The sequence below is a fragment of the Podarcis gaigeae genome (assembly GCF_964106915.1).
Source record: "Podarcis gaigeae genome assembly, chromosome: 8".
NCBI classification, from domain to species: Eukaryota; Metazoa; Chordata; class Lepidosauria; order Squamata; family Lacertidae; genus Podarcis; species Podarcis gaigeae.
Window position 1 is genome coordinate 80,243,450 of NC_139684.1, and position 26,632 is coordinate 80,270,081.

Here is a 26,632-nt window from a genome sequence, read left to right on the forward strand (position 1 = left end):
TTGACTTCCATCAATCCTGTCTGGAAATTTTCCAATCTAATCTCTCAGTATGCATTTCTTATCTTCCATATTACATTTCAAACTCATAACCAATATCTCTATCTTTTTCTACTTTGTAACACTTTGTATATTTCTCCTTACAAAACTTCGTGTAGTCCTACTAGCGTAATTTGTTGATTACAGTTGCTCTTCAAATAATTCATATACTTCTTCCAATCTTCTGTAAATCTCTGGTCCCGCAGGTTTCGAATCCTTCCTGTCATTTTGTCTAATTCTACCTGAGTTTCCAACAATGGTTAGCGGGGCGGGTGATGGTAGTTTTCTCCACCGCTAACCATTGTTGGAAACTCAGGTAGAATTGATCTACCTGAGTTTCCAACACTGGTTAGCGGGGGAGAAAACTACCATCACCCCAGAATTTAGTGCAGGCGGTAAACAAGACCAACCCTGGAATGGGGTTTGCAAAGGCTTGAAACCTGGTTCCTAGTGTGGGCGCCCCATTTCCATCCCCTCCTGGGGGGGGGGGCTCTCCAGAGGGGGAGCATCTCTTCACCTACTTGCGACTCCCCTGCTTCTGCCGAGCCTGTTCTAGGGACTGCTTCTCCTCCATCTCATTGGCACGGGCAGCGGCCTCGACGTCCACGTCGCTCCGCGATCGTGGCTGCTTGCCCTTGGCTGAGCCGCGCAGAGACCGCTTCCGTTCGTATACCCGCAGGCTCTCGGAGCGGCCCAGCTTTGCTGACAGCCTAGCGAGGGGGTGGGCAAGGCAGAGCCGGGGGCCACAGACACACACCAAAAAGACGCGGACGGGGGAGAGCCGTTGGGTTGGACGAGCCAAATTTGGAGAGGAAGGAGGGCGGTGGAATGAGCCACGGGACACGGAGGGCCACGGACCAATCACGAGAGACGGCGGGGCAGGGCGTAGGGCGCCGTACACCAGTGGGAAAGGAGACAGCGGAGGGTCACAACCAATAGGTGAACGAGCCAAGCAAGGACCCAATTGGGTGGGGTAGCAAAGGAAAACAAACACCAGCACATGCGGCAGTGGAAAGACAAGGGAAGAGAAAGGGGGGAAAGTGAGAATCCCAGAACCAGTAAGAGATCCATGCACCAGAACAGGGGAGAGTGGGGAGACGCTCCGGGCACAGGCAGAATACCCCGTGCTGCCATGCAAAGTCTTGATACAATGCCTCAGAGAACAGGGGAAGCCCCCAAAGAAGGTACAACTTCAAAAGGAACCCTGTTTCTTGTGAGGGCCAACACCCCACACCGCTAGCGTTACTGGGGCCAGGGAAGAGGGCTCAGAACCTGCTGCAATGACCCCCAAGTTCACCGCTGTGTGCCCACAAGGGAGGGGTCACTGAGCCAATCGGCCCCCCTCCCAGCCACCCCTAAGCAAACATCGTACGGCGCCCCGCTTCGCAAGAAACGGACTTGGCGAGAGGGGCACCACCGTTCTAACCAGGCAGCTTTGGATAACAAGGTCATACTTAACTCGGCTCGCGTGTCGTTCCCTGAGGAAGGAATTCATGCAAAGGGTGAGGGAGTGTGTGTGAGAAGAAGCCACCAACCTTTTTCGCCTTCTAGAAGGGAAGAACAGAATATAGAAGGGTGATTTGGTTAACACTGAAAGGAGAGACAGAGAGAGAGAGAAAAGAGAGACAGAGAGAAATAGAGGGAAGGAACGCAATCCTCATTTTATTTTATTTTTTAAATGGAAGCTATGAGAGAAGAGGGTCTTTTTAAAAAACAAAACAAGAAACACTCCTCTTTACATACAAACACCAGAGAACCTGGATGAGAGCGAATGAAGGAATACTGTTCCCTGAGAAGGGAAGAATCAAGTGACAGCAGGACTCTGGAGATATCATGGGATTTCCCCCTCTGTGCTTATGCAAGACCCCCGTATCTTTACTCCAGATTAAACAGACTAGAGCAGGGAATCGGCAAATTCATGGCTTCTCAGATGTCGCTGGACCCCAACTCCCATCAGCCTGAGCCAGCAGTATGGCTATGCCCAGGGTATAAATTATTATTATTATTATTATTATTATTATTATTATTATTATTATTATTATTCTTGCTGCAGTCCAAGTCATCTGGAAGGGCAGAGCTTTCCCCAGCCTTAGACTAGCACAGCCACCAACTGTCTGCGTACTCAGGCAGAGCACCACCAAACCACACATAAATAAGCATTCAAAAGAGGGGAGAGGGTGTGGGATTGCTTATCTCTCTCCTCTCCTTCCCCCAAATCTTCCCTTGAGGTTCCCAAAACGGTGCCCGCTCTCACCTTTCGTTTTCTGTGCCATCTTCAGCTGGGGGCTGCTCCCCAGCCAGGGGCTGTTCTGTAACCGGGGAGTCTGAGGCATCGGTTGAAGCCTGACTGTCGGCACCTAGAGATTGCAAAGGGAGGACAGGAGACATCAGGGGGGTGGGAATGGCCCAAACACCTTCGCCTGCCCCCTTTTTAGAGCTCTCTCCCCCCCCCCGGCTCCTCCACCCTCAGCCTCACCCGGTGATCTCTCACCCTGCTCTCTGTCATTGCCCTCCCCAGGAGGGGGGTGAACAGTGACGGACACTCCCGCAGGATCCGACCCCGAAAAGCTTCCCTTGATCCTCCCTGGGCCTCCCTCCAATAGCTTTCCTTTCCTGTCCGAGGCCTGCGCCTTATCAGCTGCTGTAAAGGAGACAAAAACACAGGGGGGGGAATAAGCTTTAGAAGACACAGAGTCCTTGCATATAGCGCCCCCAACCACTTTAAACGCACGGTTCTCCTCCCTGGACTTCCCCCGCTTCTGAAGGCTTGTGCACATACCAAACCTCTCCCCATTTCAGATGCTGGATGGAGAAGCAAGGGTGCCATTTAAGCTCTGGGTAGTTTCCCATAAGGCACCAGGGCCATAGCTCAGTGGGAGGGCATCTGACTTGCGGAAGGTGCCCTGTTCAATCCCTTGAGAGCCACTGCCAGTGATAGCCTATTTCAGTGGGATGGTACAGTAAATACCTTAAATCAGGGTTTCCCCAAACTTGGGTCTTCAGCTGTTTTTGGACTACAATCCCCATCATCCCTGACCACTGGTCCTGCTAGCTAGGGATGATGGGAGTTGTGGTCCAAAAACAGCTGGAGACCCAAGTTTGGGAGACACTGGTGTAGACGATACTGCGTTGGCCGGGTCAAAGGCCTGACTCACAGTTGGGACCTACAAGTGTCATCTGGTCCAACCCCCTGCAATCTTTCACCCAATGTGGGGCTCAGACCCATGACTCTGTGGTTAAGAGTCTTATGCTCTACCGACTGAGCTATCCTACCACAAATGTTACTGGGCAGAGAGCCTGATGTTTTGCGGGTGATCAAGCAAACCAGGCCATTATCAGCTTTTTGTTTCTTCAAGGCCCACCCCCGATAATCCTCAATAATAGCTGGCATTATTCGCTAAATGTATGAATTTGGTCGAATCTTAACCCTTCACTGAATGCAGAGGTTATGAGGGTCTGCTCCCATAGCTGTCAACGTTTCCCTTTTTTAAAGGGAAACTCCCTTATTCCGAATAGGATTCCTCGCAAGAAAAGGGAAAAGTTGACAGCTATGGTCTGCCCCCGTGAATTTATTATTATTATTATTATTATTATTATTATTATTATTATTATTATTAATTCTTATTTATACGCTGCCCATCTGGCTGGATTTCCCCAGCCACTCTGGGTGGTTCCCAACAGAATATTAAAAACACGATAAAACATCAAACATTAAAAACTTCCCTAAACAGGGCTGCCTTCAGATGTCTTATAAAAGTCAGAGGCTTTTTAGGTTAATTTGCTTTTGTGGCTGTGTGGAACCCAGTTCAGCTACTGACTAATTCTGTGACTGCGGAAATGGATAAAAGCCCCCCATCCAAACAATGACTATCATAAGCACAGGTAAGGGGGGAAAATAATTTTGATTTTTATCATCTGCAATACTGTTTTATTTATTATATAGTACAGTACACTGATTATTACTTCCATTTTACAGATCAATGGTCTCGTTAGATAATAAAATTCATGTTAAATTGCTGTTTTAGGGATTGTTTTTTAAAAGTCTGGAACGAATTAATCCGTTTCGCATTACTTTCTATGGGTAAGCGCACCTTGATTTTGGAACGCTTTGGTTTTGAAACAGACTTCCGGAATGGATTAAGTTTAAGAACCAAGGTACTACCACTGAACAGTAATTACCAAACAAAACATGAGCATGAAGATTGAGCGTTATTGAGCCTGTATCATCTGAATGACAGAATAGGGTATCGTGGACTTAGTACAGTGGTACCTCGGGTTAAGAACTTAATTCGTTCCGGAGGCTCGTTCTTAACCTGAAACTGCTCTTAACCTGAAGCACCACTTTAACTAATGGGACCTCCTGCTGCCGCCACGCAATTTCTGTTCTCATCCTGAAGCAAAGTTCTTAAAATGAGGTACTACAGTGGTACCTCGGGTTACATACGCTTCAGGTTACATACGCTTCAGGTTACAGACTCCGCTAACCCAGAAATAGTACCTCGGGTTAAGAACTTTGCTTCAGGATGAGAACAGAAATTGTGCTCCGGCAGCGCAGTGGCAGTGGGAGGCCCCATTAGCTAAAGTGGTGCTTCAGGTTAAGAACAGTTTCAGGTTAAGAACAGACCTCCGGAATGAATTGAGTACTTAACCCGAGGTACCACTGTATTTCTGGGTTAGTGGAGTCTGTAAACTGAAGCGTCTGTAACCTGAAGCGTCTGTAACCTGATGGCTTGGGCCGATGGGGGTTGGAATCCAGCCACTCCTCCTTCCCCAATAATTTAAGTGTCCGTGACAAGGAAGAAGAGGAGTTTGGATTTGATATCCCGCCTTTCACTCCCTTTAAGGAGTCTCAAAGCGGCTAACATTCTCCTTTCCCTTCCTCCCCCACAACAAACACTCTGTGAGGTGAGTGGGGCTGAGAGACTTCAGAGGAGTGTGACTGGCCCAAGGTCACTCAGCAGCTGCATGTGGAGGAGCGGAGACCCGAACCCGGTTCCCCAGATTACGTGACTACTGCTCTTAACCACTGCACCACACTGGCTCTCTAGAAAAGCTAATTGATTTTTTTTTTTGGGGGGGGGTGCATGTAAAATGTGTAAGGGCAGTATTTTGTAAGTGCATAGGCCTTCAGAGAAGAGGGAGGAGCCCAATATTCCTCTCCCACTTAACTTGCCCAATTTTAAGCCAATACAGACACGGTTCCCACAGACAGACACACAGATGGAGACATAGCGAGCAGCCACAGCATGCCAAAGGAAGTTGTCCAATAACGTTGACAAGTATGATGGGCTTGTACAGGAACGTGTGTGATATGTTAGTAATATAGTATGATCAGGAGGGTGGGGCAGCGGGGAGGGGGAACGTCGTTATGTGAAAGGGGACGTTGTTATGTGAAACCATGAATACAAAAAGTTAGTGCCTGAGGTTACGAGGGAGTGCATTAGTTTAATGCGGACCCCTCCGCAAAGAGAGGGACAAGGTGACACATGGGGCGTCATGCGTTATTGGGGTGGGGGAGAAGAAGAGGAGGAGGAGGACGAGGGGCGCTGGTACCTTCACCCTCTGGTTTGGGTTGTCTGTAATCAGAATCTACAAAAAATGCAGGAAAAAGAAGAGGAAGAGAAATGGAGGAGGGAAGGCAAAACGGGCCAGGGGAAGAGAAAGGTATAAAACCAAACCCCACCCAGGGACAACAGCGCCTACCTGCGTTAAATAATAATAATAATCCTCCATTATTATTATTATTTAAAAATATGTATGGGCAAAGAGCATGCCAGACTCACCACTCAAGCTGGCCTGGCGCATGCAAACTGGACAGTAGGAGGGAAAACCCCCACTATAAACTTATCTGTAAAAGGTCAACCCCTGATCTTCAGATTCTAAGATACAATTACTAGCTAGAGGAGAACGTGCTCCAGAAAGGTCAGCCCTAGGCATTTCCAGAGAAGGGATGTTGTTCAGCGGAAAACCATCTGCCCTGCGTGCAAGAAACCTGCCAGTTGGTGCAGGCTATACTGACCTAACTCAGAAGAGGGCAGCTTTTCTATGCAGCCTCAACCCTCCCTTGTCCCTGTTATGTCCTGCTGTTTCCAGGATGGGGGCAACAGTGGGCACAGCCACTTCTGGGAAGACCCTTGGCTCTTTTCCCTTCGCTTAAGGGTTTGTTTTTTTAATGACCAGGGAGGTTGTGGACTACTGAGCTGAGTACAGGGAGAGCAGCCTCCTGAACCAGGTTTCTGCTCCTGCCCACAAATGCATACTTACAGTGGGAGTCTCCCCGGTTCCAGCGGGCTGGGTCCAAAATGCTGAAGGTCTTCTTTGATCTGGGAGCTTCCTCGGGCTTCTTGGTCCCCGAAATCTGGGTGAGCAGGAAACAAGGAGGAGGAGAGAGAAAGAATGAGTAAGAGCTGCGGCTCAATGGAAAATCTGTTTTGCATCTCCAAGTAGGGCTGGGAGCTTCCCGTGTCTTAAATGCTACCAGTCAGTGTAAGCAATTTGGAGCTAGATGGTCCCAATGGTCTCACTAATTATTATTATTATTATTATTATTATTATTATTATTATTATTATACCCCACCCATCTGTCTGGGTTTCCCCAGCCACTCTGGGCGGCTCCCAACAAAATATTAAAATATGATAAAACTTCAAACATTAAAAACTTCCCTAAACAGGGCTGCCTTCAGATGTCTTCTAAAAGTCAGATACAGTGGTACCTCGGGTTACAGACTTCGCTAACCCAGAAATAGTACCTCAGATTAGGAACTTTGCTTCAGGATGAGAACAGAAATTGTGCGGTGGCAGCGGGAGGCCCCATTAGCTAAAGTGATACCTCAGGTTAAGAACAGTTTCAGGTTAAGAACGGACCTACAGAACAAATTAAGTTCTTAACCCTAGGTACCACTGTAGTTGTTTATTTTCTTGACATCTGATGGGAGGGCGTTCCACAGGGCGAGTGTCACTACCGAGAAGGCCCTCTGCCTGGTTCCCTGTAACCTCACTTCTCGCAGGGAGGGAACCGCCAGAAGGCCCTCGGAGCTGGACCTCAGTGTCCAGGCTGAATGATGGGGGTGGAGACGCTCCTTCAGGTATACAGGACCGAGGCTGTTTAGGGATTTAAAGCTCAGCACCAACACTTTGAATTGTGCTCAGAAACGTACTGGGAGCCAGTGCAGGTATTTCAAGACCAGTGTTATATGGTCTCAGCAGCCACTCCCAGTCACCAGTCTAGCTACCACATTTTGGATTAATTGTAATTTCCGGGTCACCTTCAAAGGTAGGGATGAAGAAGCTCCCTAATCCCAACTCTGCCCAAATATGGACTCTCTGGGATGTGTTCTAGATTTATCAAATTCTCACAAAGGTGAAGCTCTTTTGTTGAAAGGCAAGAGCTAGGACTTTAGTAAACCAGTTTGTTCAAGTTCTCATCATTTGGGGGTGGCAGGGTACGGGACAGGCACCCAGGTCCCAGATTATTATTCTTCATTACATTTATTCATTGCTTTCCACGAAAAGAGGTCGCTTGCAAATCCACAAAATGCAAAACAACCTTGGTAATCAAGCTGAAGCAAATACTCAGGGGGGAAATGACGCCATTCTGGGTTTCAGGCTTCTCCATACCTTCTTGCGGAAGAAGTTGGCTTTCGACTTCTTGTTATCGGCAGCTTTCGTCTTAACCCCCAGGGACTTCATATATGTCACAACGGCAGCAAAAATGGCAGAACTAAGGGACCAGAGGAGAGATAAGGGAAAATGAAAAGTTGTTGAGTGGTTGCAGACAGCAGAGGGAGGCATACAACTTGGGGAAGGCAGAACTGAGCCGACTGTTCTGTTTTCAATTTTGGTATTTTCTAGCCAATTCTCTAGTGACATCAACCGGAACATTTATATGATGCCCCCTGATGGCACAAGTCAAGGTCACCAGCAACTGAATTGCCATTCACTTCTGTGCCATGCTCTTCTCATGTTGTTATGGTATGTGTTTATAGGAGGAAAGCCTATTTTGGTGCAACATTCCTATATATGCCCGCTCCTGAAGCAGTATTCCAAATTCTCTACAAAGTGCTTACGTACACACACATGCACACAGGGTATGATTCATTGGTACAGCTCCAAAATTGCCTGTGCCGGGGGCGGGGGGGCAGAGGTCACTAAGCAGCTACAATGGGCCTTCATAAAAGACACTTGCCCACACTGTACATTAAAGCATGTTTACAGCTCATGGCTCTGCCCCGCCCCTCCAGCAAAGAATCCTGGGAACTGTAGTTTTCACAGAGCTAATGATTCCCAGCACCCTTAGCGAAAGACCGTTCCCAAGATTCTAGGGGGAAAGCCCTGCGATTTAAATGTATGGCACGGATCTGGTCCAAGATGCAGGCAGGCACCAGAAGGGACGGCAAGGGGCCCTTAGACCCAATGGAAATGCATAAACTCTTGCCTGAGAAAAGACCTCAGGTGAAAAGATCTCGGGTGCTCCCAGGTAACAAGCAAGCAGGGCTGAAAAGGACCTTTTGCTCCAGAGCTTGGAGACTGGCTACCATTTTTTTGCAGACAGTGCTGGTTTTGGTGGGCAAGTGGCCTGACTCTGGGATAAGTCAGCTTCTTCTGCCTTCTGCAGGCTGCTGCCTTTCGTCACTGTCAAAAGCTCAAAGGTTTAAAGGATGGCCTACCTCCCCACCCCACCCCTACACACACACATCACCACACACAACTTCCTGAGCAGCGGCGGAGCTAAATTTGCTGCAGGTCGCATCCGGTAGTACGTGTGTCATAGAACTCTGCAGGGGCTGCACTGTGGAAATAAAACCATTGAACCCCCCCCCCCAGCCAAAACAATGGTCTCCACAGCCCTGCCTGTTATGTACCTTTTCTCCTCGTCGACAGAAATGGTGGGGCTGGAATCGACAATGAAAAAGGAGGAGAAAGAGAAATTATTATTATTATTAACTTCATTTCTATAGTCAAAACAAAAAAATTCCTTCCAGTAGCACCAACTAAGTTAGTTCTTGGTATGAGCTTTCGTGTGCATGCACACTTCTTCAGATACTTCTTCTTCATTTCTATACTGCTTTATATTTTTAAGAAAAATCTCAAATCGGTTTACAGCATATTGAAACATCGATAAAACAATCCAGAACTCAACATTTCTGAAGGAACTCAAATATAGAGTATACAGCCAAAGCAACATAATTAACAGGAAACTAAAATATTCAAAATAAAACATTACAAAGGAGGTCAACTACAGAATACATATTTAACACAAAGTTAACACCCTTAAACATTTAAAAAAACAAACAAGCCATTGCTAAGTGAAGCCAAATATAAAAATGCACATTTAAAAGAGCATAACTAACAAGAGCATAAAATAAAATATTATTGTAAGTATGGCAGGGATTGGTTTGTGAAATCCACATTTGTTCACCTACTCAATCTGTGCCCCCTTTGCTTCTGCCAAGCAGCTCAGGGTGGGCACTCTCCCAGTTTACCCTCACCCAAAGCAACCCCGAGGGACCCTGAATGGTAGCAAGGTCTGGCCAAAGTTTAAGAAGAGGCAGGATCCCTAGCCTCGTAAGGATTTGAACGCAGCTCTCCCTGATCCCGGTCCAACATGCTGGCAGCTTTGACTCTCAATAACTGAAGGGAAGACACAAGCACAGACAGATAGCTTGGACGGCTCAGTTGGTTGCAGCATGGTGCTGATAACATCAAGGTTGCAGGTTCGATCCGCAACAGCTGCATTTCCCTGCATTGCAGGGGGTTGAACCAGATGATTCTCAGGGTCCCTTTCCAACCCTTATGATTCTATGTCTGTGCCAAATCCCTAAAGCAGGGGCTGCACCCCCAGACTCACAGCACCAACCCCAGAGGCAGCTGCAACTCAGGAGCAACTCCCCATCTTCTCCCCCCTGGCTCCTTGCAAGTTTAAACTCACCCGTACAACAGCCCCATATTTGCGCGGTAAGAGAATAAAAGTTGAAAGGCATATACACATGTTCTGAGATGCGGGGGTGCTCTCGAGAGGCGCTCACAGCTGAAACGGAGCTGCTGGGTTGAGTTGGGTGCAAGGACTGAGATGGGGATAGGGGGGCTGAGAGGGGAGTTTATACACCCTGCCTTGGATGATGCAACAGGAGGCAATATCCCGGCCTGGGCGGGGGATGTCTCCCTCTCTCTTTCTTCCCCTGCTTGACAGATGGTTTCTATTATCTGGAAGGAACTTGGCAGCGAAGGGGTGGCGGCCGAGGGAGGCCGTAATCAGCATGCCTTGGCCACATCCTCAGGGATGAGACATCAGAGGCCAGTTTCTGGCGCTGCGCCCGGTGCAAACGGGACGGGTGCCAAGGACCAGAAGCTCGGTTCCTGGGAAAAAGAGGCAAGGTCTGCACGAGAGAGGCGCCAGTCTGGGTGAATCCATTTTCCCTGGGAGAAGTGGGAAGTGTGGGTGGGACCAGCACAGCCTGGGGTGGAGAGGTAGGGGGGTTGCTTAAAATTAATAACAACCTGAGTAGGTCCACTAAGCCTCAATAAGAAGTAGGAGGTTTTAAGAAGCTGCAGAGACCATTTTGTTTTGCCGACCAGGCATTTAAAAAGGGGGGGGGGCAGGGAAGATATTGGTATGGAAAAAGGAAATATATTACCAGAAGTGGCTTAGTCATGCTAGCCACATGACCCGGCCAGTAAAGCGAGATGAGCGCCGCAACCCCAGAGTCAGCCACAACTGGACCTAATGGTCAGGGGTCCCTTTACCTTTTTATACTTTCCCCCCTACCAATATATTCCCTGGCCTTTAAAAAAAAAAGATTTTTTTCACTTCTTTTTATCATTTTTTGTCTTTGTTTTAAAAAAATTCTTTTTTTCCTTTTTTTGTATTTAAATCTGAAATACTTACCTTTGTTGTATGTTTGTATCTTTGTATTTTAAACCAATAAAGATTTAATAATAAAATAAAATAAAGATTGTAGAGCTTGAGACTCTTAATCTCAGGGTCATGGGTTTGAGCCCCATGTTGGGCGAAAGACCCCTGCGTTGCAGGGGGTTGGACTAGATGACCCTTGGGGTTCCCCTGCAATTCTATTGTCAGGGAAGGCTCACTGATGAGGCGCTGGGTGAACAGAGAGACATTCACTCACTGCATCTCCTCCAGCTTCACCATCAGCAACTCGGCCAGCTGCTTCTCCTTGGCCTCGCGGATGCCTTTGTCCTTCGTCCGATAGCCTTCCAACTCAAAGAGCTCAGACTCCCCCGGGGTCATTCCCATCTTCCTCTTTTCTCTGCGGGAAACAAAGAAGTGAGGGCTCTTTCGAGCCGCAAATGCATGCCCTGAGCCAAAACAGCCTCTGCTCCCCAACCCCAGTGAACTAGGATAGCTCAGTCAGTAGGTCTTGAGACTCTTAATCTCATGGTTGTGGGTTCATGTCCCATGTTGGGGCAAAGGATTCTTGCACTGAAGGGGGTTGGACTAGAGGACTCTCGTGGTCCCTTCCAACTCTACAAGACGATGATTCTATTGGAAGGTAAAGAGCTGTAGCTCACCGGTAGAGCATGTGCATTGCATGGGGAAGGCTCTAGGTTCGATTTCCAGCACCCCCAAACAGGACTGGAAAGGCCCTTTGCCCGACACCCTGGAGAGCTGCTGCCAGACAGTGCCGACAATACTGAACTAGATGCACCAATTGTCTGAATCAGCACAATGCAATGTGCTGGGGAAGGGCTGCAGCTGAGCAGAAGGGCATCTGTTCTGCACACAGAATATCCTTGGATCAAACCTCTGCATCTTCAGGTAGGCTGGGAATAAACCCCTGTTGGAAACTTTGCACAGCTGCTGCTGCTGCCAATCAGTGTAGGCGATACTGGGTGGGCCAATGGGCCCTATAGATCCTCTCAGTGGTCTGGATTGCCAGAGGGCGGCACTCTGGTTAGTTTCACCACCATCAGAGGATGCCCAGCCCTCCGCAATCCTCTCTGCCACAACCTCCGTGCCCGACGGCTGCAGGGTCTGTACCTGAAGTCCTCCAGCTGCCGAGCAATCTCTGGTTCTTGGAAAGCCTGGATGTCCTGCAAGTGTTTTCGCTGCTGGTCATCAGGCAGAAGCTCGGGTCGGTTACGATCTGCGGGAAGGAGAGAGGAGGGTCCCAAAATTTTAGCCATGCTGCAAAACTGGTTGCAGGGGGTACTGAGAGGCTCAAAACAAGTCTGGAGGCCCATTGCCAAGGTATCATTTTTAAGGCAGGGGAATTCTCCCCAAACCTCAAGACAGTTTTGTACCGCTCCAAAATACCTTCTCGCCAGCAAATGCTCAGAAGCATTCAAGTTTCCCTCCTACAGGGAAACAGTAACTGAAAGATCCCTTGTACTGCAGAACTTCTGCAGTAAGATGGACAACTGAATTTGCATATTGCAATCTGCATAGTTCTGTGCAAAGTTTTAAAAAGGATTTTGGAGGTTGATTTTTTTTTTAAACTAATTGGAAACATGTTAAGAAGCTGCTGGGCAAGAAGAGAATCTGAGGAGGAAGAAGTTTGCCCTCTTTGTTATCATTCAGTAATAATTCAGCACTTCTTGGAGTCCAGTGCTGCAGCATGCTTCACATACATGATCTCAGTCACCCTAGCAAAAATCCCGTAAGGTACATCGGTATTCCTGCTCCCAGCTTGCAGATCTGGGGTGCGCTACAATTTGATGTTGCCTAAATGAGTGTGCAGCAGAGATAGGATTGAGATCTGGAACCTCCTGACTCACGGCACACAGCCATTGCACGACTTCAGCTCATCGGGCCGACTGAATCTTCATGCCACATTCAGAACGCAATGCATGTATTAGTACGAACTCAAAAGAATGCGGATGTTTTTGTTGCTTTTCAGAAACATGACAGAGGTGGAAGGGGATGGACTCCTCCGAATGGACGGCCTAGGAGTGTGCTTGCTGTAAGAGGTCATGAGAACTGGAATCCTGAGAATTCTGGCAGGTTCAACACACAGATCTCCAGCCCTCGACATACGGCAAGGCTGCAACTCTGCAAACTTTAAGCATTCCACCCCCCACTTCCCCTGACAGCACCATGACGAAGATCTATGGCTGCTGCTGGCAACATCAATGCCATATTTGTTCCTGCTACAAGGGTGTCCTAGAAACTTTCCCAAGTCCACGTCGCTTCCTTTCACGGTCCGTATCCTTAAAGTCCAGAGGGGTATTCTTGCTGCTATATTTGTACAAGAGCAATTAAAAAAAATAAAAAATAAACAAATCCTCAAACCGAACTAGAAACAACCGCAGAGACTCAGAAAATAAGCCCTTCAAAGCTCTCCCAGCTGTCCTGGCAGCCGGCCTGCGGAATAAACAAAAAGTGATCAGCCTGCAGGACTGACTGGAGAACTGCCCTGGGATTCGGAGATCGCTCCGAGGGGAGGCATCTCCTCTGTGATTTTGTGCAAACATAGCATCGTCAAGGCAAATCGCTTGCAGCTGTTTGGATGCCACTGTCTCTGGCGTGCCGCCAACATGGAAGCTGCCTCTGGAGCAGAGCAAGCTGTCCTAGGACGGTAATGCAGTCATCTCTGGGGTGGAGCAGCTGTTTGTTTATTTGTGGCCCCCTTTCAATGAGGGGAGGAGAAGAGAGTCACCTCTGCTTCTGTGCAGCTGTGCTCTCATGACGCAAGGGCGTATTTGCTTTCAGGATTCCCCGAGTATATCTAATAAAAATGCTGTGGGATTAGAAAAGCTGGGGGAAAAGAGGATTCAGAGCCTGAGATTTGGAGACCTACAATGACAATTGGAGGCGTCTATATAAGGGACGCAGGTGGCGCTGTGGGTTAAAGCACAGAGCCTAGGACTTGCCGATCAGAAGGTCAACGGTTCGAATCCCCGTGACGGGGTGAGCTCCCATTGCTCAGCCAACCTAGCAGTTTAAAAGCACGTCAAAGTGCAATTAGAGAAATAGGTACTACTCTGGCGGGAAGGTAAACGGCATTTCCGTGCGCTGCTCTGGTTCGCCAGAAGCAGCTTAGTCATGCTGGCCACATGACCCGGAAGCTGTACACCGGCTCCCTCGGCCAATAAAGTGAGATGAGCGCCACAACCCCAGAGTCGGCTACGACTGGACCCAATGGTCAGGGGTCCCTTTACCTTTATACAAGGAGAGGTGAATTAACCATCTGCAAAAACTTGAGGCTGATTAAGTGGCAGCAGGGGGAATGGGGCTGCCAGAAGCATGAACATGCATAATCTAATCCCCAAAAAATCATTAGGTTGGGCATCATGGAAGGGGCTAGTCCCTCTGGCAGCATGTGGGCTTCATGTAAAGGTAAAGGACCCCTGGACGGTTAAGTCCATTCAAAGGCGACTAGGGGGTTGTGGAGCTCATCTCGCTTTCAGGCCGAAGGAGCTGGCATTTGTCCACAGACAGCTTTCCATGTCATGTGGCCAGCAGGACTAAACAGCTTCGGGCACAACGGAACACCGTGAGCACACGGAAATGCTGTTTACCTTCCTGCCGGAGCGGTACCTATTTATCTACTTGCACTTCGACGTGCTTTCAAACTGCTAGGTTGGCAGGAGCAGGGACCGAACAACGGGAGCTCACCCCGTCGTGGGGATTCGAACCGCCGACCTTCTGATCGGCAAGCCCAAGAGGCTCAGTGGTTTAGACCACAGCGCCACCCGTGTCCTGGTAGGGCTTCATGTACCTAGCACATCTATGATTGCACACAATTACTATCACTTTCCCCTCCCTCTACTTTATATATAAAAAAAGGTTTCTAGTCCTTTCGACTGTGGAGATAAATATTGGTATCTGTGAGCACTGTTGGGTGAAATCTCAGAAATATGGGGGAACTGGGTGGCTGAATTGGATTCTCAGACATCACAAGGGGGGCCACTGATCTTGGAACCTGGGTTATGCAAGAAATAATGTATTCTTCTGTTTTAAGAACAAAGTATAGAGATCTCTCCCAGGTATTTAAAATATTTTTTTTAAGTCATCTTATTCAGTCTTTTTTAAAAAAACAAACAAACAAACAAAACAACCCTCTTTATTTCCCCTTGCCTTGTTGCATTATGTCACATTTATTTCCTGGCTTCAAGTTATATTTTTTTTTACTGTTGCTTGGTTTCGTTCGCACTTTAGCAAGCCAGCCTAGACTTTTTTGATGAGGGGGTGGTTCAGAAATAATTCTCTCATATCTATCTATCTATCTATCTATCTATCTATCTATCTATGTATCTATCTATCTATCAATCTATCAAAAGACAGTATCTCTGGTGATTATGATGATTCCTTTTCCCCCAGCCATTTCTAAGGCCACATTCACGCAGCACATTTAAAGAGCCACAACTTCCCTTTTTAAACCAGGCATAGGCAAACTCGGCCCTCCAAATGTTTTGAGACCACAATTCCCATCATCCCTGACCACTGGTCCTGCTGGCTAGGGATGATGGGAGTTGTAGTCCCAAAACATCTGGAGGGCCGAGTTTGCCTACGCCTGCTTTAAACAGTCATGGCTCCTTCCCCCCAAGAATCCTGGGAGCTGTAGTTTGTTAAGGCCGCTGAGAGGAAACACCCTCCCACTATCCCCTTCTCAAAGCTACAGTTTCCAGAAGGGATTAAAAACCAATCCCTCGTCACAAGGAACTCTGAGAATGGTAGTTTTGCAATATCTGCTTCAAATGAATGGTGCGAATGTGGTCCAAATCAAAAGGTTCGCCTGCGTTTGCACCCCTGCCTTCTCTCTGTGCAATATACAGTGGTACCTCGGGTAACATACGCTTCAGGTTACAGACTCCGCTAACCCAGAAATATTACCTCAGGTTAAGAACTTTGCTTCAGGATGAGAACAGAAATCGTGCTCCGGCGGCAAGGCAGCAGCAGAAGGCCCCATTAGCTAAAGTGGTGCTTCAGGTTAAGAACAGTTTCAGGCTAAGAACGGACCTCCAGAACGAATTAAGTACTTAACCTGAGGTACCACTGTATATAAAAACACATTTGCTCACTCATTCACAGGAAGCAGAGACAGGGGGTGGCCCTGCGCGCCCCCCCACGACCCCCTTTCAGTATTCTAGGGGGTAGTGAATGGTGCTTCTCCCCCTATCTCTTCACTCCTCTTGCATACACCCCCCAGTGCAAAAGTCTTGTCTCCTACAAGTTCCTCCCCCTTACACTTACACACACGCACACTCTGCCTGTAGAGATCTTCCCAAATGCTTAACCACCATGTGGCACCACAGTCGTGTGGCACCGCAGCACATTTTTCATATCAGAAATTCCTTTCCGAGGCTGGGTGCTCTCCAGAGTGTGTGGCAGTCAGCTGCAATTAGCAGGCAAGCCCACTAGATGGTGCCACGAAGCCGCGGCACCCCTTGCCTGGCTGCACTCAGATTTCTGAAAAAAAAAAACCCCAACCCCCAGCGTGGCAGGAGGAATGGGCAGGGCCAGTCGTGGCTCCAGATGAGCTCATCAATTGGCCAGGGCAGCGGGGGAGAGCAGTAGCTCTCCCCACCCCCAAGCCCTCCAACTTCCTGCCTTTCACAGAGTTTCACAGAGTTTCACCAGCTGGGTGGGGCTCCCCGACAGCTGCAAGCTACAAAGCCAGGAGGGGGAGCAAGCCGCAGAGACTGTTGTGGGGGGGGGGGGAGGCAGGGAGGAGGGAGAACAGTTTAGGGGCTGCAGATCGGAGGGAGGGGCGGGGACGACAATATCGGGAAAGGGAGCAGAACGGGAACAGGAACCAGGCAAGCGATCTTGCTGCACCACCGGAGACCCAACGCGGTTAAACATTATGTCACAAGTTTTCGTGCAACACAGCAACAAGTGTTAAGTCAACTCCCGGCTCCTCTTTGCCGTGAGCTTAAAACGTCATTTTGCAACACGTCTGCTGTGTGGCAACCAGTATCGCCATCTCCAGAGTGGGCAGAGGGATTTAAATTCAGCCCCGCAGCTCTTTTCCCTAAGTATCTCCTGCGTTTGTTATGTTTATATACAGTGGTACCTCGGGTTACATACGCTTCAGGTTACATACGCTTCAGGTTACACACTCCACTAAGCCAGAAATAGTGCTTCAGGAGAAGAACAGAAATTGGGCTCCAGCAGCGCGGTGGCGGCAGGACGCCCCATTAGCTAAAGTGGTGCTTCAGGTTAAGAACAGATTCAGGTTAAGTACGGACCTCCGGAATGAATTAAGTACTTAACCCGAGGTACCACTGTACAGTCATACCTCGGGTTGAAGTTGCTTCAGGTTAAGCGGTTTCGGGTTGTGTTCCACGGCGGCCCGGAAGTAACTGAAGGCGTTACTTCCGGGTTTCGTCACTCGCGAATGCGCAGATGGTCAAAATGACGTCACACGCATGCGCAGAAGCGGCAAATCGCGACACGCAGAAACGGGTTGCATTCGCTTCTGGATGCGAACGGGGCTCCGGAACGGATCCTGTTCGTATCCAGAGGTACCACTATACTGCCTTTCCGTCCAAGGAGCTCAAGGCAGGGGGCGTGGTTCTCCCCGCCTTGCTTTTTATCTTCTCAACACCCCTGCAAGGGAGGCCAGGCAAGTGACTGCCCCAAGGTCATCTAGTGAACTTCATAGCTGGGTAGGGGGATTCGAACCGTGGTCTTGCAGTTCAACACTCTAACCATTAGACCACCAACTGCAAGGAGCGGAGGGTGGGGTGTGGAACAGCTCATAGGCCTTAGGAGTTACTGTGCCATAAAAGCCTCTTCAGTTTTGGACCGGGAGGGGCCATCCCTGCCCAAGGCAGCTGATGAAACTCACTTGCCGTGCCTCCAACCAATTTGCAAAACTTTCTGCCTTCTGTGCAACTTCCCCTCTGGCTCCAATTACCTGGTCCTGCAGCTCTTCCACAAACTTTGCACTTAATATGAAAATGCTTCACATACAAACAAAAACTGACTCCTGCATAAACTAAGCAACCTTGCATAATTTTATTCCTGCCCTTGCCAGCCAGGGAGAAAAGTCTCAGCTACTGAGACCACCTTCTGGTAAGCCTGTCCAATGAAAATCCTGGTAAATCCTGGTAAAAAAAACAACAACACACCCCCCACACACCTGGCTTCCCCTATTGCTCCAGAGCTGCCATCAGGCAATGCTCACACACTTTGCACATCCACAAGGACTACTAACTTGACTTTTAGCCAGTGTTTTCAGGATGCTGGACTTTGCTACCAGTGGCAAAATTCCATGGCTCTCCTGCAATTACGTAGAACTACACAAGACCCATAACTGTATTTGCTTCGCTCGCCACAGTCTGCCAGGAATTTCGTAAAAGGATCTATGGCGTTTCTGAATATATGTAAATTACTATGCAAAAAAAATAATAATTTGCAAATAATAATAATACCGCCAGGGGGTTGACTTTGCATAAAACATATTCTTTCTGCAAAATTCCTCAGTGCAAAAGAGATGAAAGCTCTGTTTCCCTACTGCATACTCACACACAACAAGCACATCATTCACTTTGGGTCTTACCCAGTTCAAACTGGACAGAGGATGGAACAGGGACCCTCAGCAGCTGCCAAAAAGATAAGGGATAATGATTAGAACAAGCACCCCCTCATTCTGCCACGTGTGGTGGACCAGGCTGAACCTGAATTGTGGTAAATGTGGATCCCTGACATCATTGAGGCAGCATGTGAGATTCCCAAAACCCTTGAATGGGCCTGTGAGGGAATCGCCCGACAGCTACTAAACCACTCGAGTTGTAGAAGGAGTGGAATAATTGCAGGAGCTTTCGAATCTTGGTTATGAGAGAACGCTGGTTAAAGCCAGCTGGAGAAAGTGGTGCTGGAGGAGAGGAAGGGAGTGTCTCAAGGCTCTCCATTTTCTATCCCATTTTCTGCTTTTAAAACTGCTGCTAGTTTGTTTTCAACTGCTGTTTGTCACTGCAATGTACCTCCGTATGGTGTCCATCTTATGTATGCTGCCTGATGTACTTTTGTGGACAGAGAGGGTGGTAAGTCAACATACATTTAAAGCGCTATGACACCACTTCAAACACGGCTCTCCCCCCCCTCCAAATGACTTTGGGAGCTGCAGTTTTTTAAAAAAAGGTGCCAGGAGGCCCCATATTTCCCCTCACAGCGCTACAATTCCTGGGGCTGCTGAAGAGGCATTGACTGTTAAACCACTTTGGGAACTGTAGCTCTGTTGAGGGGCATAAAAGGGAGGGGGAGGTGTCACCTGATAACTCTCGGCACCCATAACAGACTACAACTCCCAGGATCCTTTGGGGGGAGGCAAGCAACAACTTTCTGATTTTTATCACAGCTCTTTAAACCTATGGTGTGAATGCAGCCTATATGTTTTACTTAGAGGAGACCCTTTGAAATAAATAAATGGGACAAAGTGAGGTCCAGTAATGTCCACAGGTCTACTCTGAGTACAATTATCAGAACACCACCCGTAGGGTATAGATTCCTAAAGATCACCATCGTCACCGTGAAGCGCTTTCCCGCAGAGTTGGCTTACCCCGGCTTTGTCTAGGAACGTATGACAGAATTCCACAAACTGCTTCTTCGCCTCCTTGGCCCCGAGGTGGTTCAGTATGAGGTCCACGTGAAGGTAACAGAGCTGAAAAAAAGGGAGGCAGTTAGGAAAGAAGCAGCTGGCAGCCGGCCGAGGAAAGGCGGGGCCGGATTCCTTCTCACCTGGCCCTCCTGTGCCAATTCAAGATGGCGACTCCCCAAAACTCCCAGATGATGGATGGGCATGTGTGTTTTAATGAACTGAACAGAGCGAAAGATTATGAGTCATTGAGAGAAGGTGTTTGCGTGTGTGTGAGAGAACTTAATAGCTTATTTTTAGTTGCTGTCTTGTTTAATATCGTTCTATAGATTATAAATGCCCCATTGATTTGGTAATCGTATAATATGACTTAGGCCGTAATTGCGAGCGTTAGCTTATTTCTTAGTTGCTGGTTTGTTAAGAGGGTTTTATAGACTGCAATTGTTTTGCTGATGATTTGTTAATTATGTGATCTATGCTGTGCTTGTGATGCTCTTATTATGCCATTGCTATTTATGGTTTATAAGTCACTTTGGGGTTCATTCGAAAGGAAAGTGGCACAGAAATGCAAAATAAAATCAACAACCAAAACAACACTCCAGGCCTAATCAATGCAACATTAAATGAGAGAAGGAAGGGCAGTTCAGAAAGGCCCTTCCCTGCTCCCCTCTGCATTGGTCCATACATGTAAAACAGGGAACTAAAGCCAGGTTATCATTGCTTCCACTAACTGTCAATCATCCTGCCTGCCTGCATGAGAGGGCAAGGTAACACCATGGAACGCCCTCCATTGGCTTGGCTGGGACCAACCACCATTTGAGTCTACACCATCCATAACTGCTTCCTGCACTGACCTCATGGTCATGATGTCAGAATTTATCAGTGTTGATATATTACGTTAACTTTTATAAGACTCGGAGCCTTAATTTGCTTATTTTCCCATGCCCTCCTCATTCCACTTTCCTTTTGTGTCATGTCTATCAGACTGCAGACCTGCAGTAGAGACCGTCTTGCTTACTGATCTTTATCCAGCCCAACGCTAAATGAAAACACGGTTGGTATCCGAATGGGCTTTTCCCTTCCCTTCGCTACCCACACCTCCTCCTTTTGCTATTGTGCCTATAAGACTGCAAGCCACTGGGTGCAGGTCTATCCTACTGTTTGTACAGCACTTAAAAAAAATATTCTTGAGTGCTTCGTAAATAATCTCAGTGCCCTTGCCTGCAGGGCCCGGGACAGTGGGTGACTGGCGAAGGTTTGCTTCCTACTGAGCAATGAGCTAAGAATGCCTACCTGCCCCCAGGTTTTTCCTTAAATTTCACTTAATAAAAGGGACTAGAAACTTGCTGGGTGGAAACAACAGCTGACAATACAAGGACGAAATAGCTACAGGGTCCTGAGCTTCTGCCAAGAACCTCTCACATACTGAGAACTATGCCACACAACAGGTATAAGCCCATAGATAGGAGGGTGTTTTAGCAACACTGAAAGCTGGGATAGAGCCTTTTCTCCCGAGCAGGCTAGTTTTGTATATTCTTGTATACGTATATTTTAGGCTGTATTTAACATGCAATTCCATCATCTGTTGGCGAAACTGGTGCAGCCCAGAAAAACCTGCACAATGCGATTCCATTAAAAAATAAATAAATGTATTTATCATTTTCATTTTGCAATTAAAACAATAAATAAGAATCCAAATACCAAATACACATTTCGTTTAGACTTCCCCCTGCCCTTTCCATGGTTCGCTTCATTATTTTCTTTTCCACTACATATTCTAATTAACCCCTCTCTTTTCATTTTCTCATTTTTATATCTCAGCAATTGTTACTGCAGAATTTACTCTGTTACTGTTAACTTTTTAATAGGCTTACAGTAATTTTCCAAATAATCCACAAAACATTTCCAGTCTTCTTTAAAAAAAAAAAATTCATCTTGATCTCTTATTCCATTTGTCAATCTTGCCATTCCAGCAAAGAATTAAAGCATGTCAAAAGTCTTGTTACGTGGGAAGTTCACTATTGAAGCTGATAATTGGTGCAAATTATGTCTAAATCAGGGGTCAGCAAACTTTTTCAGCAGACCTTGTGGGGGGTTGGACTATATTTTTTTTGGGGGGGGGGGATGAACGAATTCCTATGCTCCACAAATAACCCAGAGATGCATTTTAAATAAAGCACACATTCTACTCATGTAGAAACACGCTGATTCCCGGACCATCCGTGGGCTGGATTTAGAAGGTGATTGGGCTGGATTCGGCCCCCCAGGCCTTAGTTTGCCTACCCATTGTCTAAATCGTCTCAAGAGGGTGGTTTAGAAGGTGATTAATAAATCAACAACGACAAAAATAAATGCAAGGCTTACCACAGGGCTGGAGTCGAACTGCAGTACCACATGCTGCAGAAAAACCATCAAGTAGGCGGGATGCCGTGTTAAGAGGTCCAGGCTCTGGAACATGCTGGTTTGAGCATCCGGGTTCTGGAACTGAGAGGAGGAACGAAAGAGTGTGTGTGTGTTGTTAAATCAGGATTTCCCCCACTCTACCTTCTCCACCCCACCCTCTCCTCACTGCCTCCTTTCAACACAGTTCCTTCCAGCTCACACTCGGTGTTTGTTCACAACAAGTTTCCTTCTAACAAGCCCCCCCAGCTCAGCACTGTCTACCTCACGTGTGGAGAACCTCCGGCCCTCCTGTTCTTGCTGAAGTATGACCTCTCGTCAGCTCCAACAAGCGTGGCCAATTGGCAGGGAGGATGGGGACAGTAGTTTAGCAACTTTTAGAGGCCAAAGGTTCGTCTGATCAACACAGACCGGCAGCAGGGACTCAGGGAAGGGGCTCTCCCAGCCCCACCTGGAGATGCCCATGATTCAACCTTCTGCATGCCAGGCAAGTGTTCTGCCACTGAGCTATGGTGCTGTCGTGCCCTTGCTCCTGCTGTTAGAACCCCACTTACTGGCTCGATGTCGTTTTCGAAGTCCTCATCTTCCGCTCCGATGATCGCCATGGCCGACCCACTGCGGGCACCCAGTGCCGGGTTCTGGTAAGGAAGAAGCGAGACCTTCTCAGTGGCAGCATCAAGAAGCCTTACCCTGCTTGAGGTCCCAACCGGGCACCCTGGAAACTCCCCGCACTCTCAAAACAGACCTTTCTCTCCACCCACAAAACCCCTCATATAACAAGAGCGTTTTGCGTAGAAACCACCAACGGCAGCTGCCAATCAGTGAATCTGATTTATAAAAAAGGAGCGCCGCAACCCCAGAGTTTATAAAATGGAGAAGGGAGCCTTCCAGAGGTTGCCAGTCTCCAACTCCCATCAGCCCTTGCAATTGGATCTGCTGGCAGGGGATGATGGGAGTTGGAGTCCAACAATGTCTGGAGCGCCACAGATTCCCTATCTTTGCTCTGTGGTAAAGGGACTCCTGACCATTAGGTCCAGTCATGGCCGACTCTGGGTTTGCGGTACTCATCTCGCTTTATTGGCTGAGGGAGCTGGCGTACAGCTTCCAGGTCATGTGGCCAGCATGACTAAGCCGCTTCTGGCGAACCAGAACAGCGCATGGAAACGCTGTTTACCTTCCCGCCAGAGTGGTACCTATTTATCTACTTGGCATGCTTTCAAACTGCTAGGTTGGCAGGAGCAGGGACCGAGCAATGGGAGCTCACCCTGTGGCGGGGATTCGAACCGCTGACCTTCTGATCGGCAAGTCCTAGGCTCTGTGGTTTAACCCACAGCGCCACCCGCGTCCCAACAATGTCTGGAGCGCCACATGCTCCCTATCTTTGCTCTGTGGTGGGGTTCCCCAAACTTGGGTTTCCAGCAGTTTTTGGACTACAACTCCCATCATCCCTGACCACTGGTCCTGCTAACTAAGGATGATGGGAGTTGTAGTCCAACAACTGGAGACCTAAATTTGTGAAACACTGTTTTTCTGGGGGGTGGGCAGGTTAGAACTTTGTCTGTCCTACCCCCTCACTGTACAGAAGCCCATCTCCTTCCCCTCCCCTCCCCATGCCAATCACTCACCCCATTGTATCCTTCCTCCAACTCCATTCTGCCCCTGTGGGGCAGGTGGGGATAAGGTCCCCAGCAGCTGAGTCAAGGGGTCCAAGTGTTCAGGGTCAGCATCTACCTTTAGGGGGGGCACAGAAAAATGAAAAATTCACAAACTGGACAGTGGAGGAGAAGCACATAGATTTGGGAGTTCGGTTTATAACACATTCCCCATCGCTGCTCTAAGACCCACATCCAACGCGCTTTCAAACCGCATGACAATCATGGGAACTGTAGTTTGTTAAGGGTGCTGGGGAATCGTAGCTCGGGGGGGGGGGTCAAACTACAGTTTGAAGGATTCTTTGGTGGGAAATCACGTGCACTGAATGAGCTTAGAAAAACCATGGCACGGATTTCCCCTAAATGATTGCTCTCTTTAAATAAAGCCCAACTTTGCAAGGATTCGGTTTTTCAGGAAAAATACACACCCGTGCTCAGGAAGAATATGGGAGATGCCGGGGGGGGGGGGGAGGGAGAAGAGATGGAATGGAAAGCAAGTTGGAGCAGGGGGGAGGCCTTCATACACAGAGAGGTATTCAAGCTACCAAGGCCACCCCACCTCTCTTTCTCTCCCCCCCCCATTACTCAGAAATTCCTGCACTAGGTGGAGGTGAATGCTGCATGAATACTGCCTCTGTCACCTACAAAGAGGCCTCAGAGAAAGAGAGTCAAGCAGGAGGAAAACTCCACACCCCACAGACAGCCTGACTCATAAAGGGCACCTTTCCAAACGGCTGGCAGTAGTGGCCAGGGAGGAGCTCGGTTTGGGGAAAAATATGGGTCAGAATCAAAACAGCACATTGCAAAACTCTGAAGAGTGCTGGGCCTGGATTGCCTTCATACACACTGTCCCAGGGTGGGGTGGGGGGGACAGAATAACCTGATTATTGAGGTTTCCCAGCCTGATTATTGAGGTTTAGCCCCAGATACCCATCTCTAGGGCATTGCCTATCTATTTTCCCACAGGCATTATTTGTCTCATTTTGCGGAACAGGTAAAAAAATCCTAATCAGTGATGACAACCTTGGGGTCCCCTAGTGGTGGCACAAAGGAAGGATAAAAATAATTGCCCACAGGGTGGTTAGCATTCTGGGGCATTCCCCTAATGGGGAACAGTAAGGTAAAGGTAAAGGGACCCCTGACCATTAGGTCCAGTCGTGGCCGATTCTGGAGTTGCAGCGCTCATCTCGCTTTACTGGCCGAGGGAACCGGCGTACATCTTCCGGATCATGTGGCCAGCATGACTAAGCCACTTCTGGCAAACCAGAACAGCGCATGGAAACACCATTTCCCTTCCCGCCAGAGTGGTACCTATTTATCTACTTGCCCTTTGACGTGCTTTCAAACTGCTAGGTTGGCAGGAGCAGGGACCGAGCAACGGGAGCTCACCCCATTGTGGGGATTCAAACCACTGACCTTCTGATCGGCAAGCCCTAGGCTCTGTGGTTTAACCCACAGCGCCACCCGCGTCCCTTATGGGGAACAGTACAACTTGCAATTTAGAAGTCAACTTCGGCACCTAAATGGACTAGATCAGGGTTTCCCAAACTTGGGTCTACAGCTTTTTTTTAGGCTATAGTTCCCATCATCCCTGACCACTGGTCCTGCTAGCTAGGGATGATGGGAGTTGTAGTCCAACAATAGCTGGCGGCCTAAGTTTGGGAAACCCTGGGCTAGATAGATCAGGCTTCCTCAAGCTCAGCCTTTCAGATGGTTTGAGGCTACAATTCCCATCATCCCTGACCACTGGTCCTGCTAGCTAGGGATCATGGGACATGTAGGCCAAAAACATCTGGCGGGCCGAGTTTGAGGAAGCCTGAGATAGATGATCTTCGTGGTCCCTTTCCAAATCTGCAATGCTATGGTTCTATGCCCCCATCTTTGGACCATCAGCAAAATCACACACACACAAACACACACACACACAAAATAACCAGCTTGCAAAGCAATTTCAGGACATGTTTACAGAAGACTCATAAATGGCCGCTCTGGTAGTCAAGAAGGAATTGCTTCTTTGTGTGGTCTCCCAGAGGATTAGCAGAAAACGCCCCCCCCTTTTTTTTCACCCTTTGAGACCACAAAACGGCCAACCAGATGAAGTATAGGGAGAAGCACAACTTTCTGAGAATTAGTAGCTTTTATGGACATATATATATATATATATACACACACACACACACACGCAATGCAATGAATTACATCAAGCGTCAAACTGCTTTAGCAGGCAAGGCTTCCCAGCCATAGCTACATTTTTCTCTGACCAATGGCTCTGTGGCTTTTTGGCAACCGCAAAAGGAACAGAAATTAAAAGCAAACATCCACATTTCTCTGTCAAGCTGCACTATTGTTGAAGTTCTGCCGGTGATGTGTATGTTAAAAAAGACAGAGAAGCTTGTCTGGAAAAGGGTGACAAACCTTTCAGAGTAGACTGTGACCCAGCTTTCATCCACATTCTTTATTGCTCTGCATGCTTTTAAGAGATTCATGCAGAAGTGGCCTCACACCTTAGAAACTGAGAGCCTAATTCAGTGCCATGGTGCAGTAAATACCTTAAATCAGGGTTTCCTAAACTTGGGTCTCCAGCTGTTTTTTGGACTACAATTCCCATCATCCCTGGATACTGGGTCCTGCAAGGTCAGGGTGATGGGAGTTGTAGTCTGAAAACAGCTAGAGACCCAAGTTTGGGAAACCCTTCCTTAAATTAAGGTAGGAAATTTTGAAAATTTTAGAGGGTCTTGGTGGACCACTTAAATGATTATTCTGCCTGTTGTAGCAATTGCAATGTACTGTGCTAGAGGCTGTATGATTTTAAAACTTCATTTTTTTATTGCTTCTTTCATTTCTTATGTTGTATTTTATTGTATTACAAGCTGAATTCTTTGGAGTTCGAACCATCATTCAACGGAATACAATATGAGAAACAACAGAAGCCATACAAATACAATTAAAAATCAAGGTGGATATTTAATGTGGACACACAATGGACCACCTGAATAAACCTCAAGGACCACAATTTTGGGAATGTGGCCTGTTGCCCGGAGG

At 48.0% G+C, this 26,632-nt stretch overlaps 2 protein-coding genes across 33 annotated transcripts in view; one reads left to right on the forward strand and one right to left on the reverse strand.

Moving 5' to 3' along the window:
* The window catches only part of ARHGEF1 (Rho guanine nucleotide exchange factor 1), a 70,364-nt gene that overhangs the window by 27,455 nt on the left and 16,277 nt on the right, over window positions 1–26,632 (reverse strand). For 5 of the 31 annotated variants that reach the window (XM_083753655.1, XM_083753654.1, XM_083753653.1 and 2 more), the window contains exons 2-16: window positions 23,564–23,669; window positions 22,493–22,576; window positions 21,903–22,022; window positions 19,503–19,604; window positions 18,504–18,546; window positions 12,035–12,140; window positions 11,163–11,303; window positions 8,898–8,927; window positions 7,654–7,756; window positions 6,301–6,394; window positions 5,590–5,625; window positions 2,528–2,677; window positions 2,291–2,393; window positions 1,572–1,583; window positions 558–746 (exon numbers count right to left, since the gene is read on the reverse strand). In XM_083753655.1, coding sequence (XP_083609781.1) covers window positions 558–746; window positions 1,572–1,583; window positions 2,291–2,393; window positions 2,528–2,677; window positions 5,590–5,625; window positions 6,301–6,394; window positions 7,654–7,756; window positions 8,898–8,927; window positions 11,163–11,303; window positions 12,035–12,140; window positions 18,504–18,546; window positions 19,503–19,604; window positions 21,903–22,022; window positions 22,493–22,576; window positions 23,564–23,590 — 1,340 coding nt within the window. In that variant the 5' untranslated portion in view covers window positions 23,591–23,669. Of the gene's footprint in view, window positions 1–557; window positions 747–1,571; window positions 1,584–2,290; window positions 2,394–2,527; window positions 2,678–5,589; window positions 5,626–6,300; window positions 6,395–7,653; window positions 7,757–8,897; window positions 8,928–9,964; window positions 10,125–11,162; window positions 11,304–12,034; window positions 12,141–18,503; window positions 18,547–19,502; window positions 19,605–21,902; window positions 22,023–22,492; window positions 22,577–23,563; window positions 23,670–26,632 lie in introns of those variants that run through there. The other 26 variants (XM_083753644.1, XM_083753643.1, XM_083753640.1 and 23 more) reach the window with 12 other exon arrangements.
* Window positions 1–26,632, forward strand: part of CD79A (CD79a molecule) — an 86,867-nt gene that overhangs the window by 12,083 nt on the left and 48,152 nt on the right. The window lies entirely within an intron of this gene.